The sequence below is a fragment of the Geotrypetes seraphini genome, chromosome 1 (assembly GCF_902459505.1).
Source record: "Geotrypetes seraphini chromosome 1, aGeoSer1.1, whole genome shotgun sequence".
NCBI lineage: Eukaryota > Metazoa > Chordata > Amphibia > Gymnophiona > Dermophiidae > Geotrypetes > Geotrypetes seraphini.
Genome location: NC_047084.1, coordinates 406002726 through 406020655, shown reverse-complemented (window position 1 = coordinate 406020655; position 17930 = coordinate 406002726). Strand labels below are relative to the sequence as shown.

Here is a 17930-nt window from a genome sequence, read left to right as displayed (position 1 = left end):
GATGTTCTCCGGGGTGTTCCTTGCAGTGTCGTTTGTTCCTACGTGGACAAGAAGCATGGGGAAGTGGTCTTGGGGCTTAAGCATTCTATCAAGACAGGCGGTGACATCTCGGATCCTGGCTCCAGGCAGACAGCAAACCTCCCTCGACTGCATATCTGGTCTGCAAATTGGTCCCTCAGTGCCCCTCAGCAATGAGTCCCCAATGACTATTACTCTGCGCTTCTTCGGGGGGAGTCGATCTGTTGTTCCCGGATGTGGAGCAATGTGTTGGACCTGCTCCTGATCCTCATCAGCAGTCCTTTCCTTAAAGATCTGGAATCTGTTCCTCTGGGAGAGTTGAGGGGTTGATGTAAAGCTGCCCTGTTGATAAGAAAGAGAAGAAGATGAAGAGATTGAAAAAAGGGGGTGGGGTCTCCTGTGTCTGTCCGTAGAGGAAATCACCAGCTGACAGGAGTCGGCATCACCAGCCATTTCCTGTATCCCAATTGTTGGTTTCAAAGCTGATGATTTGGGCGTCTCGAGGATGGCCTGCTCGGTGATTTGGGACATCTCCTGGACGACGGCCTCATCCTCTCGGATACTTTTCAGGCGTTTTACCTCCTCCCTGAGGCTCCTTAGTTCCTTCATGATGTCTTCGTCCAGTCGATCGGCCTCCTCTGTCTGTGTGGAGACAGTAGTGTACTGTTGGGGGATGGCCTCGATCTACACAGAGACCTCTGTCCACCGTCCTGGGTCTTCCTCCTTCTGCACACAGGCTGTGGTTGCCTCCTGGATCTCCATGGTGACTGGAGTGCTGGTCTTGATTGTACACTTCGCTCTTCTTGTTCTCCCTGCCATTTGCAAGTTGTAATTGTGGTCTGCCTGTTATCAAGAAAGTTAGAGAATTAGGAAAATCTTTCTGTGAGATAGCACGAGAGTTGGAAAGATTAGGGTGTTTGAGAGTTTGAAAGGAAAGGTGTCTGAGAGTTTGAAAGATTAGGGTATTTGAGAGAGATTGAAAGATTAGGGTATTTGAGAAAGGTGAGGTAGTGTGAAAGTTTGAACGATTAGGGTATCTGAGATTTCCACTTGCTATCCAAGGTGTCCTGTTGTCTGTAATTTGGCTCTTCTTGAGGCTCTTCGCAAAGGCGCTAAGGCGAGCGCCTTTGCCGCGCGCCAAATGGCTGCGCGCCGTTGGCTCGTCTCCTTTAATGGAGGAGCCCAGTTGCGAGCTGCTGATGTGGTGGGGGTGGGCGGAGCTTCTCTCGCCGCTGCCCCAAAGTCTCCTGCACGCGTTCGGCGCTCCTAGCCCCTCTCTCTGCCTCACTGCCTTGCTCTCCTTTTGCCTCCCTTCTCAGATCTGCTTCCTCCTCTTTCCTCCTGCTCGATCAGAGAGTGATCAATACATGTATATTCTGCTCAGAGATATGAAACTCACAAGGAAGGCTCGAAAGCCACCTTAACCAAGAGAGTTCACCTTCCAGTCAGTTACAACTTTGTGAGCGAGCGTTCTCATCAGTGATCGAGCTTTCATAGTTGACATGGATATTTTGCAGTGACTTGATTACCTTTTTGAGTTTTCGAATGCAATAGTTTTGATATTTTGATCAGGTCTCCTGAAGCAGATACCAAAACGGGGCCACGTTGGGACCCCCCAAATTGTCATTACAAGCCAAGTACTTTTGCATTGTATAATCTACCATCTTTGATCCTTGCATACTATGGACTTTGACACATTTGAATCGTATAAAGACTTCTATTGACACATTCCAACTAAATGGAGAGTTCTAAGCAAGTTTATTGCAGCAATTGTGAAATCATTTCTTGAACTGTTTTGATTTATTTAACATTTTGTTCTACCAAGTCTCAGAGAGTGATCCACTATACAAGTAAAAATCACAATGACTGGAAAGTGAACTCTTTTGGTTAAGGTGGCTTTTGAGCCTTCCTTGTGAGTTTCATATCTCTGAGCAAAATATACATGTATTGATCACTCACTCTCTGTAGATAGAATTTTTTCATCATAAGTCAGTCTACTTCAACATATATATCGTATATGTTTCTGACTTCCTTATTATATTTTTTGATCCCTGAGTCTCTAAGGAAATAGTTTTAAGCATTACTGGCAAATGCTAAAGATTTTAAATAGATGTAAGGTATGTCCCAGATGCTACTTCCTGTAATACTGGGAAATGGATGAGTCATAGAGCATGTGATTGTGACCTGTGAACATGTCACCCCCTCTATTGCCAACAGGGGCAAAACTAAAAAAAAAGTGATAACTGAGTCATTGTTGCTAGGGAAAATTACTAATGAAATAAGGTTAACAAGAAACCATGTGACTTGAATCATTGGACCTTAATGAAGCAATTGTAATTCAAGTGGAAGATGTACCCAACTATGTATGTGTGTTTTCCTTAAGTGATGTCATAAACCCAATCAAATGACCATCACTTGTATTATCCCAGGACAAGCAGGGCAGGTATTCTCACATGTGGGTGACGTCATCGACGGAGCCCGGATGCGGACGCCTCGCAAGCAGACTTGTTTGAAGAAACTCGAAGTTTCGAGTCGCCCGCACTGCGCATGCGCGAGTGCCTTCCCGCCCAGCACAGGGCGCGTCTCCTCAGTTCTCAGTTTTCCGCGGAGCCGAGAAGTCCATCTTTGACTCTCTGCGTTTAACTTCGTTCACTTTGTGCCTTCTCTCAACCACAGTTTGTGTTTTTTCTTCACAAATCGCTGTTTTATTTTAGTTAAAAAAAAAAATTTTTTTTTCTTCTTCCGTTTGTTTTCCGGGACAGCCCGAGAGCTTCGACTTTGTGGCGGCTATTTTTCCATCTATTTCCCGGCCTGCTATGGGCTTCAAGAGGTGTAGCAAGTGTCAGCACGAGATCTCTCTTACAGACCCTCACGGATGCTGCCTCAAGTGCCTTGGGCCGAAACATCATCCTAGGTTGTGCCTGCCTTGTCAAACACTTCAGCCTCGTGCTGTTAAGCATCGTTGCATTCTGGTGGACAAGCTTTTCGAGATGGAGTCTCCTGCTGATCCCTTGACTTCGAAGGCTCCTTCTGCGCCTACTGCTTCCACCTCGAGTCTCATCAGACCTTCATCGTTTGCAGAGGCTCTTTCTTCGACGTCATCTGCTGTATCTTCCCCTGTTTCTTCAGGTCAGATAGCTCAGCAGTCGGTTCCACCGGTGGTGATTAAAGTGTCCAAGACTCCTAAGTCGAAACACACTCGCACTCCCTCAAAGGAATCTCCAGCCAAAGCAGGTGGTCCGGTTTCAGTCACGGATCCATCCTTGCCGGCTTCTTTCCAGACCATGTTAGAGAAGCAGTTTATTCAGTTCCTTACTAACATGGGACCCAAACTGCTTCCTCTTATCCAGCTTGGGCATTCAGCAGACTCCCGCGAGGTCGAGCCGCTTCCTTTGCCACAGTCTGAAGTTACACACTCTTTGCAGGGAGCAGAGTCTCTGCAAGTGTCTGGTCTGCCATCCAAGCACGAAAAGCATGGAGCAGATTCTTTGAGTGCCTCGACGAGAATCCTCACACTCTAAACGAGTTAACCTGCGAGGCTGGTGCAGTTAGATTGCAGAGATCTTTATTCGCTTTATGTGTTTAATTGGGGGGGAGGGGGCAAATACTATATCCGACACTTCGAGCTTCTTGTATTTCTCAGTTATCCTTTGTGCAGTTGTGAGGCACTCACACGCACATTGCGCAAACAAAACTGTCTTCACAGTGTAGAAATTATTTCAGAGGGCTAAGGCAGGGGGAAGAGGAGAACTGGATGGAAGAAGGGTCAATGGACAGCTGAGAATGGCATGCATGGTGATGGTGTAAAGAGACAGACTGCAGGAAAGGAATTCCATGTTAGTCTCTAACTTTTTTTTTTTTTTTTAATGACAGCAAAGAACGATAGAGAAGAAAAGCTGGCCAGAAGCCCTTGATAAGACATTAGCAGCACACTGATGGAGTGGAGGGAGTGATGGTATGATAGACAGATTCAGGCTTCTTAGTCAACTTCTTTAAGAGCTTAAACAATATGGCCAAATAGTGTCAGACAGGTTAAAGAGTAGCCTAATAGTGCAGAGGCCTGAGATCCAAGGGAACTAGGTTTGATTCCCACTGCATCTCCTTGTGATTCTTGGAAAGTCACTTAACTCACCACTGTCCCAAATGCAAATAAGTACTAAGGGGACAGATAACTTTTATGGGGGACGGCAGGGACAGGCGGGGACGGGGAGAATTCCTCGTGGGGACGGGCAGGGACGGAGGGGATTTCTCGTGGGGACAGAGGCGATTCTGATGGGGACAGGTGGGATTCTGTCAAGGATGGGTGGGATTTCTGTACCCGCGCAACTCTCTAGTGGTATTCATAGCACTGGATTTGCCACAGCCCGTGGTATGCAGACCTTGTGTGTCTTCAGAGGGATAAGTGTCTCAAACTGCAGGTACAGCCCGATCTTCTATCTCAAGGCCCAGTGTTCATAGAAGATCCAGATAGCTTTGGTCTTACTGTGTGGCTCTTGAGCATGTGGCATTACAGCACAAAAGATATTCAGATGTAGTCATTGCTGCTCCCCTTAGTCAAAAAGCCCACAACAATCTCTGCTTATACTAAGGCAAGGGACGGGAGATGATTCAACATTGGTGCACGAAAGAGAAGGTAGAGCCGTTTACTTCTCCAATCCCTGTAGTGCTAGCTTTCCTCCAAGTAGGTTTCAACAAAGGCTTCATAGAGGCATCCAAGTGGCAGGCCTCTCATTCTTCAGAGCCAAAGGATGCAAAACTTCCCTGGCTTCTCATCCAGACAGCCAGATTCCTAAAGTAGGCACTAATGTTTAGACCACTTGTAAAAAAATCCATTTCCGTTATGGAACCTTAACATGGCTTTCCAAAGCCTGTTGGGCTTCATATGAGCATATTCAAGAGGCATCCTTGTTGTATCTTACCATTGATAGTTTTCCTCGTGGCCATTACATGAGCAAGATGAGTCTTGCAGCTGCATGCCCTGTTGTGCAGGGACACCCTTTTTCAAGATCATGAAGGAGGGAGTTTTCTTGCAAACGGTGTCTGGGATGCAGAAGAAATCAACAATCTTCAGTTGTTGCACTTGATAGCTTGGTACCTCTCAGGCTCATATCGGCGGACCTTCATCTTTCCCCGCTTGTCAGACTCATTTTGGAAGCATCAAAAAAACAGTCTACGCAACAGTGTTATCAACAAAAATAGAAGCGGTTTTCCATGTGGTGTACTCTTCATTATCATGATGTTAAATCCACCTCTAAATCTTCAGTATTGGATTACCTTCCACAGTTATACAATTCAGGCCTCAAGACCACTGATTAGAGTTCATCTCAATGCTATCAATGCTTTTCATAGACCAGTTGATGGAAAACCTCTCACTGCTCATCCTCCTCTTTTATCCAGATTTATGAAAGGACTTTTCATAATCAAACTTCCTCTCAAACCAGTAGTTTCGGATCTTAATGTGCTTCTTGCTAGACAAATGATGCCTCCTTTTGAACCAATGACCTCGGCTCATCTTAAATATCTTACTTGAAAAGTGTTTTTTCTCATCTCTTACATCTGCTTGAAGAGTAACTGAACTTCAGGCACTGGTGGCGGATCCACCGTTCACAGTGTTTCATCATGACAAAGTGGTGCTTTGCACTCATCCAAAGTTCCTTCCAAAGGTAGTCACTGAGTTCCATCTCAATCAGTCCATTGTACTTCCAGTGTTTTTTCTAAGCCTCATTCTCACTGTGGAGAAATGGCTCTTCATACTTTGCTACTAGTTACAGCGTACTCAGGCTCCTAGGACATCTCCTCAACTCTTAGTCTCCTTCGATCCTAATAAGTTGGGATGTCGTGTATCCAGAAGAACTATTTCTACCTGGTTGGCAGCTTGTATCGCCTTCTGTTATGCTCAGGCTAGGCTTGAACTGGAAAGTCATGTCACAGCCCACAAAATCCGAGCTTATGGCAGCTTCAGTTGCTTTTTTACGTTCCACTCCTATTGATGAAATCTGTACAGCTGCTACTTAGTCCTCAGTTAATACATTCACATCTCACTACTATCTGGAATCTCATTCCAGATGGGATGGTCACTTTGGCCAAGCAGTTTTGAAAAATTATTCTCTTAATGGCCAACTCTCCATCCATCCCATTGTAGTAAGCTAGGGAGTCCCACATGTGAGAATATGTTACCTGCTTGTCCTGGGATAAAGCACAGTTTCTTACTATAACACCGTAGCACGGCTTCAACAAAGGAAGATCTTGCTTAACGAACTTGCTGCACTTCGAGGGAGTAAACAGGAAGATAGACAAGGGTGACCAGGTCGACATTGTATCTCTAGATTTTCAGAAGGTGTTTGACACGGTTCCGCATGAACGACTACTTTGAAAAATTGCGAGCCATGGAATCAAGGTTGAAATACTCATGTGGATTAAAAACTGGCTGACAGATAGGAAACAGAGAGTGGGGGTAAATGGACAATACTCTGACTGGAAAAGCGTCACGAGTGGAGTGTCACAGGGTTTGGTGCTCGGACCCGTGCTCTTCAACATACTTAGAAACGACCTGGGAATTGGTACGACAAGTGAGATGATTAAATTTGCAGAGTAGTGAAGACAGAGAAGGATTGCGAAGACCTACAACGTAACAAACACGCTCGAGAAATGGGCCGCGGCATGGTAAATAAGGTTTAACGTGGATAAGTATAAGGTGATGCATGTCGGTAACAAAAATCTTATACATGAATATAGGATGTCCGGTGCAGAACTTGGAGAGGCCCCCCTGGAAAGAGACTTGGGAGTACTGGTTGACAAGTCAATGAAGCCATCCATGCAATGTGTAGCAGTGGTGAAAAGGGCAAACAGAATGCTGGGAATGATTAAGAAGGGGATCACAAATAGATAGAGATGGTTATCATGCCGCTGTACCGGGCCATGGTACGCCCCCACCTGGAATACTGCGTCCAGCACTGTTTGCCGTACATGAAAATGGACACAGTACTACTCAAAAAGGTCCAGAGAAGAGCAACTAAAATGGTTAAGGGGATGGAGGAGTTGCCTTACAGTGAGAGATTAGAGAAACTGGGCCTTTTCTCTCTGAAAAGAGGAGACTGAGAGGGGACGTGATCGAAACATTCAAAATAATGAAGGGAATAGACTTAGTAGATAAAGACAGGTTGTTCACCCTCTCCAAGGTAGAGAGAACAAGAGGGCACTCTCTCTAAATTTAAAGGGGTTAGATTCCATACAAACGTAAGGAAGTTCTTATTCACCCAAAGAGTGGTAGAAAACTGGAATGCTCTTCCAGAGGCTGTTATTGGGGAAAACACTCTCCAGGGATTCAAGATAGTTAGACAAGTTCCTGCTGAACCAGAACGTACACAAGTAAGGCTAGTCTGTCTCAGGGCTCTGCTCGTTGACCTAAGGGCTGCCATGTCAGCGGACTACTGGGCATGATGGATCAGTGGTCTGACCCAGCAGCGGTAATTCTTATGTTATCCAGGGACAGCAGGCAGATATGCTTACAACTTCCCCTGGTTGGCTTTTTAGCTTGCTTATATAACTGAGGTACCGCGTGCATGGGCAGTTCGTGAACTTTCTTAAGTTCTTAAAGTGGCGATGCACTTTTAAAGCTGTCCATACCGGGGCTCTCCCACGTGTGAGAATATCTGCCTGCTGTCCCTGGATAACACCCATTATGGTTAGTAACGGCTTCTGTGTTTCTCATTGTTTCTATGTTTCACATCAATTAAGAGAGAAGATTGCCAGCATTTCAAGCCACATGGTCAAAGAAAAAGGACCGGATTCTGAGAAAGCTGGATGCGAGGAGAATCGTTTTGCATTATCTAGATGCCACCAATGAGTTCCAACTGTTGGACCACTTATTTGTGCTCACCAGTCAGGCTAGATCAGGGATCTCAAAGTCCCTCCTTGAGGGCCGCAATCCAGTCAGATTTTCAGGATTTTCCCAATGAATTTGCATTGAAAGCAGTGCATACACATAGATCTCATGAATATTCATTGGGGAAATCCTGAAAATCCGACTGGATTGCTGCCCTTAAGGAGGGACTTTGAGATCCCTGGGCTAGATGCAGTAAACGGGCATCTAAGGTGACCATTTCAAGATGGCTATCTAATCAGCATATATTGTCTGCTGCAAGCCTTTTAATGGGCAGAAACTACAGGTATTTTTTTTTTTTTTTTTTTTTTTGCAGAGGAGATTTGCAGGGCAGCAAGTTAGTCCACTGTGCAAATGTTACCAAGTTCTACATAGTGGACATGGCAGCACAGGAGAATAGTCTTTGGGTCCTCAGTGTTATGTGCAGTCACAGTAGTCTCTAACCAAGATTTCTGGGACTACTTTTGTACATCCCTACTGTCCAGAATGACACACCTATTACACTAGAGAGAGATTGTTCTTACCCTGTTTTCCAGATTGACTCCTATTTATTAGAAAAGATTTTAGCAATATAATCTGTTTGCTATAGCATCCATTGTTAATTTTACGCATTTTTGAGGTGTGTAATGCTGGATCCTGACCTCTATTTTCCCATAGATACAGTATTTTGTTCACCACTTTGTGGTTTGTGAACTTTTCTGGGAACTATACTACCACAAATAACAATGGACTTAATTATGCTTTTGAAAAAAATTTAATCAAAAGGTAGCCCTATATTTTTTACTATTCTCATATTTTGTGACTATCCTCAGAGAAAGTTAAGTTACTTATTCTGTTAGACTGGATTGACGAGGTCATGGTGTGACAGTAGCAGGTTGGAAGGTGTGCATATGTTAGAATGCTAAAAGATTTTACTGAAACTGGATAGCTGTTGCCACACAGGGTTCCAAATGTTACCCACATTGTTCTGCCTAGAGCAGTGGTCTCCAACTCAAACCCTTTGCAGAGCCACATTTGGATTTGTAGGTACTTGGAGGGCCTCAGAAAAAAATAGTTAATGTCTTACTTAAAAAATGGCAATTTTGCATGAGGTAAAACTCTTTATAGTTTATAAATCTTTCCTTTTGGCTAAGTCTTAATATTAATATTGTAATTTATAGCTAAAGGAGACACATGATCAAGAAATTGTTTTATTTTACTTTTGTGATTATGATAAACATGCCGAGGGCCTCAAAATAGTATCTGGTGGGCCACGAGTTTGAGACCACTGGCCTAGAGGGACATGAAGGCATAATCATGTGGGGGGCAGGGAAGTTGCTGAACAGTATTAAAATAAAAAGTTCCATTAAGTTAGCTGTTTAGGTGTGGGAACACCTATTCAGAAGGACATGGGGAGAATGCTGCACATAGGATGTAGCTTGTCTTCAAGAGAGTACCTGCAATAGGCAAGTAACTGTTTACCTATAAATTTGGAGCTCATGATGCCTTATAGTAGAGTTGCTTTTGACAGTGATTGCCTTTGTAGTCTATGGCGTAGAGAGGTCACAACATGGGATGGTTAGTTTTTAGGATATAAAGTTGTATATGTAAGGAATTGCTGTTAAGTATTTCAGGAATCTTTTGTACTTAGGTTGCTACATTGATTTAAAAATACAGTGGAATCTTGGTTTACAAGCATAATTCGTTCCAGAAGCATGCTCGTAAATCAAGTTACTCGTATATCAAAGCGAGTTTCCCCATAGGAATGAATGGAAACTCACTTTGATTCATTCCACCAACCCCCGCCCCCCCCCCGAGGCTACCGGACCTGCTCCATCACCCCCCCCCCCCGCTCTAACCTGCATCGCACCCCCCCCACACGAATGCCCCCCCGCGAGAACCGCAAAGCACCCCCATGCTCAAAGTGGTATCTGCCGCCCTTCCTCCCAAACACGGTCCTTACCCCTTCTGCTCGTTGTAAGGGTGAATGCAAGCTCCCGCCTCTTGCCTGGGCTGGGCCTTGAGCATCTGCACATGCTCAAGGCCTTCTGGCTCTCATTCTCTCGGAGACTAGAGACGGGAGCTCGCATTCACCCTTACAACGAGCAGAAGGGGTAAGGACCATGTTTGGGAGGAAGGGCGGGCGGATGCCGCTTTGAGCATGGGGGTGCTTTGCGGTTTTCACGGGGGGGGGGGGGGGGTGCGATGCCGGTTAGAGCGGGGGGGAGGTGCTTGTACACTGGAACATGCTCGGTTTGCGAGGCAAAAGTTTGCTGAGTTTTTTGCTCGTCTTGCAAAACACTCGCAAACCGAGGTTCCACTGTAGACTGTTTTAAATTGAGAATGTTGCTAAAGTTTTTATTAAGTGCAGTATAAACAGATTTAGAATCCAAATGATGTGAATTAACCTGTATGAGTCTCTTAACAGGTAAAAATGTTGTTCATCAGTTGTCAGTTACATTGGAAGATTTGTATAATGGTGCAACAAGGAAACTGGCTCTACAAAAGAATGCCATCTGTGAAAAATGTGAAGGTATGTGATTGTGATTGCCATTTTCTGGAACATTCTAGCCTTTACCATGGGGAGAGTATGAGACCAAAGGGGGAGGAGGCTATTTTTGGGCATCTATTAAGCCTTTTTAATTTAAAAACAAAAAAATACCTTTTGTCTTATAACTTTTTTTTAAATTCAGTGTTTCCAAATAGATTATAAAGCAATCCCCTATTATAACAAGTAGAGGATGGCAGATAGACTTGCATAGCTTTACCTTACAAGATATCCAGAACTGCACCAGAATGTTGTGCATGTTGCACTTCATGATTAAACACTGGCAACTTACTGTCTTTTGCCCACTGACAGTTCTGTATGATGCTGCAATATCCCAACTCTGCGAATTAACAATGTTTCCCCTTCCTTATAGGGAGAGAACACCCACACTCATAGCAGATGATATAAATGTGATGTGATATGTTTACGTGACCTGTCTATTAGTTTTATCCCAAGACAAGCAGGCAGCATATTCTCACATGTGGGTGACATCATCCACTGAGCCCTGATACGGACAGCTTTAAAAGTGCATCGCCACTTTAAGAATTTGAGAGAATTTGCAAACTGCCCGCACTGCACATGTGCGAGTGCTGTCCTGCCCAACACCGCTCACAGGTCCTCAGTTCTTAGTTTTTCACAGAGCTAAGAAGTTGTGTTCTTTTTGAACATTGTTCAATTTTTGCCTTTGCCTTCCCACTCATGTGGGTTTTTTTTTCTCTCTCTTAATTTTTCTAGTTGGTGTGGTTTTTTTGTTTGTTTTTTTTAAACAAACCAGCTGGGGACATTTTTTTCCTCACCTGTCTTCACCTCATGGGCTTTGGGCTTTGCTTGTTGATGCCTCTTCAATTTGGCTGAGGCAGTTTTTCCGTCAATGTCCCGGCCGCTAACCGGTTTTAAAAAGTGCTGCAAGTGGCAATAGCAGATTCCATCACTGACCCACATAGTTGGTGCTTACAGTGCTTTGGCCCAAAACACAGTGTTGAATCCTGTTCACGGTGTTCTACCTTGCAAAAACGTACCATTAAGAATTGAAAGCTCCAACAGGAAAAATTGTTTGGCACCAGTATGGACACTGAGAAGATGTCACAGCCTTCCACATCGATAGCATCTGCATTGACGTCGGGGAACATCGCTCCATCTTGTAAGCCAGCTAAAAACCACCAGCTTCCCAACAGGTCTCGCAGGTCAACATTGCATTGAGTCCCTTGATGCCGACCAAGTGATGATGGCTCTTGCGTCTGGCCTCTCCTCCATCGAGGTATGAATCCTCTTCAAGGTCACCCTCTCCGAGGCCAGACCAGTGTTCCCGTACTGTGAAAAGCTCAAAGCGCTTTTCCAAGTCAGTGACATATTCAAACTTCTTACTCCGACACTGACTCCATCGGTACCAGCCCAGCCTGAGCATATAAAGCCACCAGGTCCTGTGGTTCTGCACTGGAGATCCAGTATCAGTATCAATGTTCCATATACAAGCACAGCTCGTCTCATCTCAGATCCCATTCTTCATCATGGTGTCGATCCAGTTCTTCAAGGTATCAGTGTTCTTCCACATCGTCTCGACGATCCAAGTCCTCAGGTACTTTGAAGTGCAAGCATCACTCTCCTTCCTGCTCTACAAAGCGTAAAAAGAAGTCACACATACATTGTCTTCATTGGATCGACACCGGGCTTGACATCACCATTGATCCCGACGCACTCCTTTGCCAAAAGCCATTTATGACTCTGATTTACAGTCTGACTTGGCAGATGATGCCCCTGAGTCCACCACAGAGGCTTATGATACTTCTGAACTCTCCTCAGAAGTCTCCAAAAAGAGCTAAGTTTCCAACTGAAATACTTCCTTTCACAAGATTTAGGCAAAGAACTCCCAGTCAAATTAGAAGCAGACTCTGCCTACAGTGCTGAATATTTGGAGGCTTTAGACTATGATGAGCCTCCTACCATTACAAGGTATTCTTAAGGAGACTCTTCATAAGAACTGGGAGACTTCCCACTTACTATTACTGTGGCTCCCAGGAAATTGGGCTATATATACAAAATCAATTCTTCTCCTGGTTTTGACAAACCACAACTCCAGCATCAGTCCCTGGTGGTAGTCGACTTTGAAAAAATCTACTCCATCCAGAGTCTATGCCTCAGTGCCACCAGGGCATGAAGGGCGCACTGTGGGCAAGTTCAGTCACCGCCTGTACCAAAACTCCATGTTGGCTAACAGAGTCCTAAACTACAATTTCTATATTTCCTGCTATGTCAAGACTGGTTTAGAAATTGTCTTCTTCTGATAGATACATCACTTCACAGCAATTACAGGATTTTCATCACATCTCTTGCACCCTTTCCCTGGCTAGAAGGTACATGGCGAGATCGGCTTATGATGCCTTTGAGTTATCTTCCAGAGCCTCAGCTATATCATAGAAACATGATGGCAGATAAAAGGCCAAATGGCCCATTTAGTCTGCCCAGCCGCAGTAACCATCATCTCTTTCGCTCTCAGATACCCCATGTGCCTATCCCAGGCCCTTTTGAATTCAGACAGTCTCAGTCTCCACCACCTCTTCTGGGAGATTGTTCCATGCATCTACCTCTATCTTTCTGTTAAAAAAAAAAAAAAGTATTTCCTTAGTTTACTCTGGAGCTTATCCCTCTACCACCCTAAAGTATTTCTTTAGATTACTCTGGAGCCTATTCTTCTACCACCCTAAAGTATTTCTTTAGATTACTCTGGAGCCTATTCTTCTACCACCCTAAAGTATTTCCTTAGATTACTCTGGAGCCTATCCCTCTACCACCCTAAAGTATTTCCTTAGATTACTCTGGAGCCTATCCCTCTACCACCCTAAAGTATTTCCTTAGATTACTCTGGAGCCTATCCCTCTACCACCCTAAAGTATTTCTTTAGATCAGTGATTCCCAACCCTGTCCTGGAGGAACACCAGGCCAATCGGGTTTTCAGGCTAGCCCTAATGAATATGCATGAGAGAGATTTGCATATGATGGAAGTGATAGGCATGCAAATTTGCTTCATGCATATTCATTAGGGCTAGCCTGAAAACCCAATTGGCCTGGTGTTCCTCCAGGACAGGGTTGGGAACCACTGCTTTAGATTACTCTGGAGCCTATCCTTCTACCACCCTAAAGTATTTCCTTAGATTACTCCTGTCACCTCTTAACTTCATCTGATGCCCTCTCATTGCAGCGTTTCCTTTCAATTCAAAGAGACTCTACTCATGCACATTTCCTCCAAAGTATACAGATTGAGATCTTTAAGTCTATCCCCATACACTTTATGATGAAGACCACATGCCATTTTAGTAGCCTTCCTCTGGACCAAATCCATCCTTTTTATATCTTTTTGAAGGTGCAGCCTCCAGAATTGTACACACTATTCTAAATAAAGTCTCACGAAAGTCTTATACAGGGGCATAAATACCTCCTTTTTCCTTCTAGCCATACCTCTCCCTGTGCAACCTAGCATCCTTCTAGCTTTCGCCATCACCTTTTCAACCTATTTGGCCACCTTAAGATCATCACATATAGTCACACCCAAGTCCCTCTTCATTCCCTAATCTGTACCATTCCCTCGGGTTTTTGCAGCCCAAATGCATGACCTTGCATTTCTTAGCATTAAATTTTAGCTGCCAAATTTCAGACCATTCTTCAAGCTTTGTCAGGTCTTTCTTCATATTATTCACACCATCCGGCGTGTGTACTCTATTGCAGATTTTTATATCATCCGCAAGGAGGCAAATCTTACCCGACAACCCTTCAGCAATATCGTTTATAAAAATGTTAAAAAGAACAGGCCCAAGAACAGAACCTTGAGGCACACCATTAGTAACATCCCTTTTCCTCAGAGTGATCTCCATTGATCACTACCTTCTGTCGCCTTCCACTCAACCAGTTCTTGACCCAGCCCATCACTTTGGGACCCATCCCGAGGGCACTCAGTTTATTTATTGGACGTCTGTGTGGAACACTGTCAAAGGCTTTGCTAAAATCTAAATACACCACATCTAGCGCACATCCTCTGTCCAATTCTCTGGTCACCAAAGCAGCCTTCTTTTTCTCTTACTTTTCCTTACTTGCCTCACAAAAAGTGTCGTCCTTACAATCGCTCCTTTCAGTTTTGCCCACCGCATTTCCACTCCTTCCAGATGTTCCCATCCAGACAATAATTCCTTGATGGAAACCCCCTTCCGAACAAAGTTTTTTTTGTTTTGTTTTTTTTAAGTCTAGAACTTTTGCTTTTGAATAAGCCCTTTCTATACTCATCTTAATATTAAACCGTACCATGCAATAGGGATACCCCAATCAACATCAAGCATGTTAAAATCACCTATTAGCAAGGCCTACACTCACATTCCAGTGCATCTGGCCTCCAGAAAATTCCTCTGTGTTAAAGTGGCTCATCACCATTATCAATACCCTTTGATCTTGCATCCTCTCTGAGTATTCACCAAGTGCCTAGTTGTAGTGGCAGAAACATTATGGTTTCAGGGCCTCCAAGTCTTTCCTTACCTGGACGACTGGCTGATCAAGGATCCTACCTCACAAGGGGTGACAGTAGCAACTTCCATGATAATTCTCTTCCTTCAACAGTTAGGTTTCAAAATCATTTTTCCCAAATCCCAACTTCAATCTTCTCAGACTCTACAATTCATAGGAGCTCTGCTCGACACTATTCATCTCAGGGCGATTCTACCGCAGCAAAGACAAGGCAATTTGATTTAGCTTTGCATTCACTTATCTTCCATCAATGTCAGCCAGACAGATGATGGTACTTCTAAGTCACATGGCTTCCACAGTGCATATTACTCTGCTTGCGAGAATTAATCTCAGAGTAAGAGCATAAGAACATAAGAATTTGCCTCCACTGGGTCAGACCAGAGGTCCATCGCACCCAGCAGTCCGCTCCCGTGGCGGCCCATCAGGTCCATGACCTGTAAGGTGATCTTGTCTAAAACCCTTTAGTTCCCTTTATCCTTCTATCTATACCCTTTCATAACCTATCTCTACCTCTATCTGTATCCCTCAATCCCCGTATCCTTCAGGAATTTATCCAATCCTTCTTTGAAACCCGTAGTGTACTCTGTTCTATCACAGCCTCCGGAAGCACATTCCAGGTGCCCACCACCCTCTGAGTGAAAAAGAATTTCCTAGCATTTGTTCTAAACCTGTCCCCTTTCAATTTCTCCGAGTGCCCCCTTGTTCTTGTGGTTCCCAATAGGCTCTCTACCTTCTCTATGCCTTTCATGATCTTGAAAGTCTCTATCATGTCTCCTCTGAGTCTCTGCTTTTCCAGGGAGAAGAGCCCCAGCCTTTCTAACCTGTCTGCTTATGAAAGGTTTTCCATACCTTTTATCATTTTTGTCTCTCTTCTCTGAACCTTCTCAAGTATCGCCATGTCCTTCTTAATGTACGGTGACCAATATTGGACACAGTACTCCTGGTTGCAATACCCTTCTTAATAATACCCAACATTCTGTTTGCTTTCTTTGAGGCTGCTGCGCATTATGCCATTGATTTCATTGTTGTATCCACCAGCACACCCAAGTCTTTTTCAAGATTACTTTCCCCTAGTACTAATCCTCCCATTTTGTAGCTGAACATCGGGTTCTTTTTCCTTATATGCATGTCCTTGCATTTCTCTATATTAAAGTTCATTTGCCATTTATTTGCCCACTCCTCCAGTTTGTTTAGGTCCCTTTGTAGGTCTTCGCATTCCTCCGCGGTTCTTACCCTGCTACAGAGTTTAGTGTCATCCGCAAATTTTATAACTTCATACTTCGTCCCTGTTTCTAGGTCATTTATAAATACATTGAACAGCAGTGGTCCGAGCACCAACCCCTGCGGAACACCGCTCGTGACCCTCCTCCAGTCCGAGTAGTGGCCCTTCACTCCAACCATTTGCTTTCTGCCTGCCAACCAGTGTTTAATCCATCTGTATATGTCCCCTTCCACCCTGTGGTTCCACAGCTTCCTAAGTAGCCGCCGCTCGTGGGGTACCTTGTCAAAGGCTTTTTGGAAGTTGAGATAAATGATGTCTATGGGTTCCCCTTTGTCCATCTGGCTGTTTATCCCTTCAAAGAAGTGCAGTAAGTTCGTTTGGCACGATCTTCCCTTGCAGAAGCCATGCTGGCTCGCTTTCATTTGTCCATTTTTTTTTAATGTGCTCACAGATGCTGTCTTATCAGTGCTTCTACCATCTTGCCCGGAACTGAAGTCAAGCTTACCGGCCTGTAATTCCCTGGGTCACCCCTCTTTAAAGATAGGTGTAACATTTGCTATTTTCCAGACCTCCGGGGTCTCCCCAGTTTTCAAGGATAGGTTGCAAATTTGTCGGAGTGTTTCCATTATTTCGTTTCTTGGGTGGATTCCGTCCGGGCCTGGTGATTTGTCGCTTTTCAATCTATCTATCTATTGGAGGACATCCTCATGGCTAACCTATTTGCGACAGTTTTTCTTCTTGGTCTCCATTTATGATCTCCTTGGGTTCTGGTACATTGGATGTGTCCTCGCTTGTGAAGACTGACGAGAAGAACTTGTTTAACCTGTCAGCTACCTCTTTTTCCTCCTTCACCACTCCCTTTCTGTCACCATCATCCAACGGTCCTACTTCCTCCCTCGCCAGTTGCTTTCCTTTAACATATCTGAAGAATGTTTTGAAATTTCTTGCTTCCCCTGCCAGCCTCTCTTCGTATTCTCTTTTTTTTCTCTCCTAACCACTCGGTGACATTCTTTTTGGTGTTTCTTGTGTTCCTTCCATTTTTCCCTGGTTTGGTCCTTTTTCCATTTTCGGAATGATTTTTCTTGTCTCCTATCGCTTTCTTCACGTCATTTGTTATCCATACCGGGTTTTTTCTTCGTTTTTTTTTTTTTTAACCCTTTCCTAAACCTGGGGATGTACAGATTTTGTGCTTCTTACACCGTGTCCTTGAATATGCACCAGGCTTTCTCTACGGTCTCCATCTTTCTTGAGCTGTTTCTGAGTTTCTTTCTCACCATTGCTCTCATAGCATCATAGTTCCCTTTCTTGAAGTTGAGCATTGTCGCTGTGGTTCTCTTCACTTTTGATGTTCCTACTTCTAGTTTGTACTGGATCATGTTGTGATCGCTGTTTCCTAATAGTCCTACTTCCACTTCCTTTGCAGGTCCCCCTAGCCAGTTGAGGATTAGGTCGAGAGTGGCATCCCCTCGCGTTGGTTCCTTGACGAGCTGTTCCATGAAGCAGTCCCTAACAGCCTCTAGGAATTCTGTTTCCCTCGCGCAGTTGGAGTTTCCAATACTCCAGTCTATCCCGGGGTAGTTAAAATCCCCCATTACATCACACTTCCGTTTTTGCTTTCCCGCTTCAATTCTGCTTCCAGTTCTTTATCGTTTGCTTCTGTTTGTCCAGGTGGACGATAGTACAGTCCCAATTTTATGTTGAATCCATTTCTTCCTGGTAATTTAACCCATAATGATTCCAATCCTTCCGCCTTTGCTGCCGTATCCACTCTGGTT

The 17930-nt window shown here is 44.4% G+C and overlaps 1 protein-coding gene across 1 annotated transcript in view; it reads left to right on the top strand.

Moving 5' to 3' along the window:
- Positions 1-17930, top strand: part of DNAJA1 (DnaJ heat shock protein family (Hsp40) member A1) — a 257885-nt gene that overhangs the window by 138255 nt on the left and 101700 nt on the right. The window contains exon 4 of the mRNA XM_033918184.1: positions 10308-10412. Within this exon, the coding sequence (XP_033774075.1) occupies positions 10308-10412 (105 nt within the window). The remainder of the gene's footprint in view (positions 1-10307; positions 10413-17930) is intronic.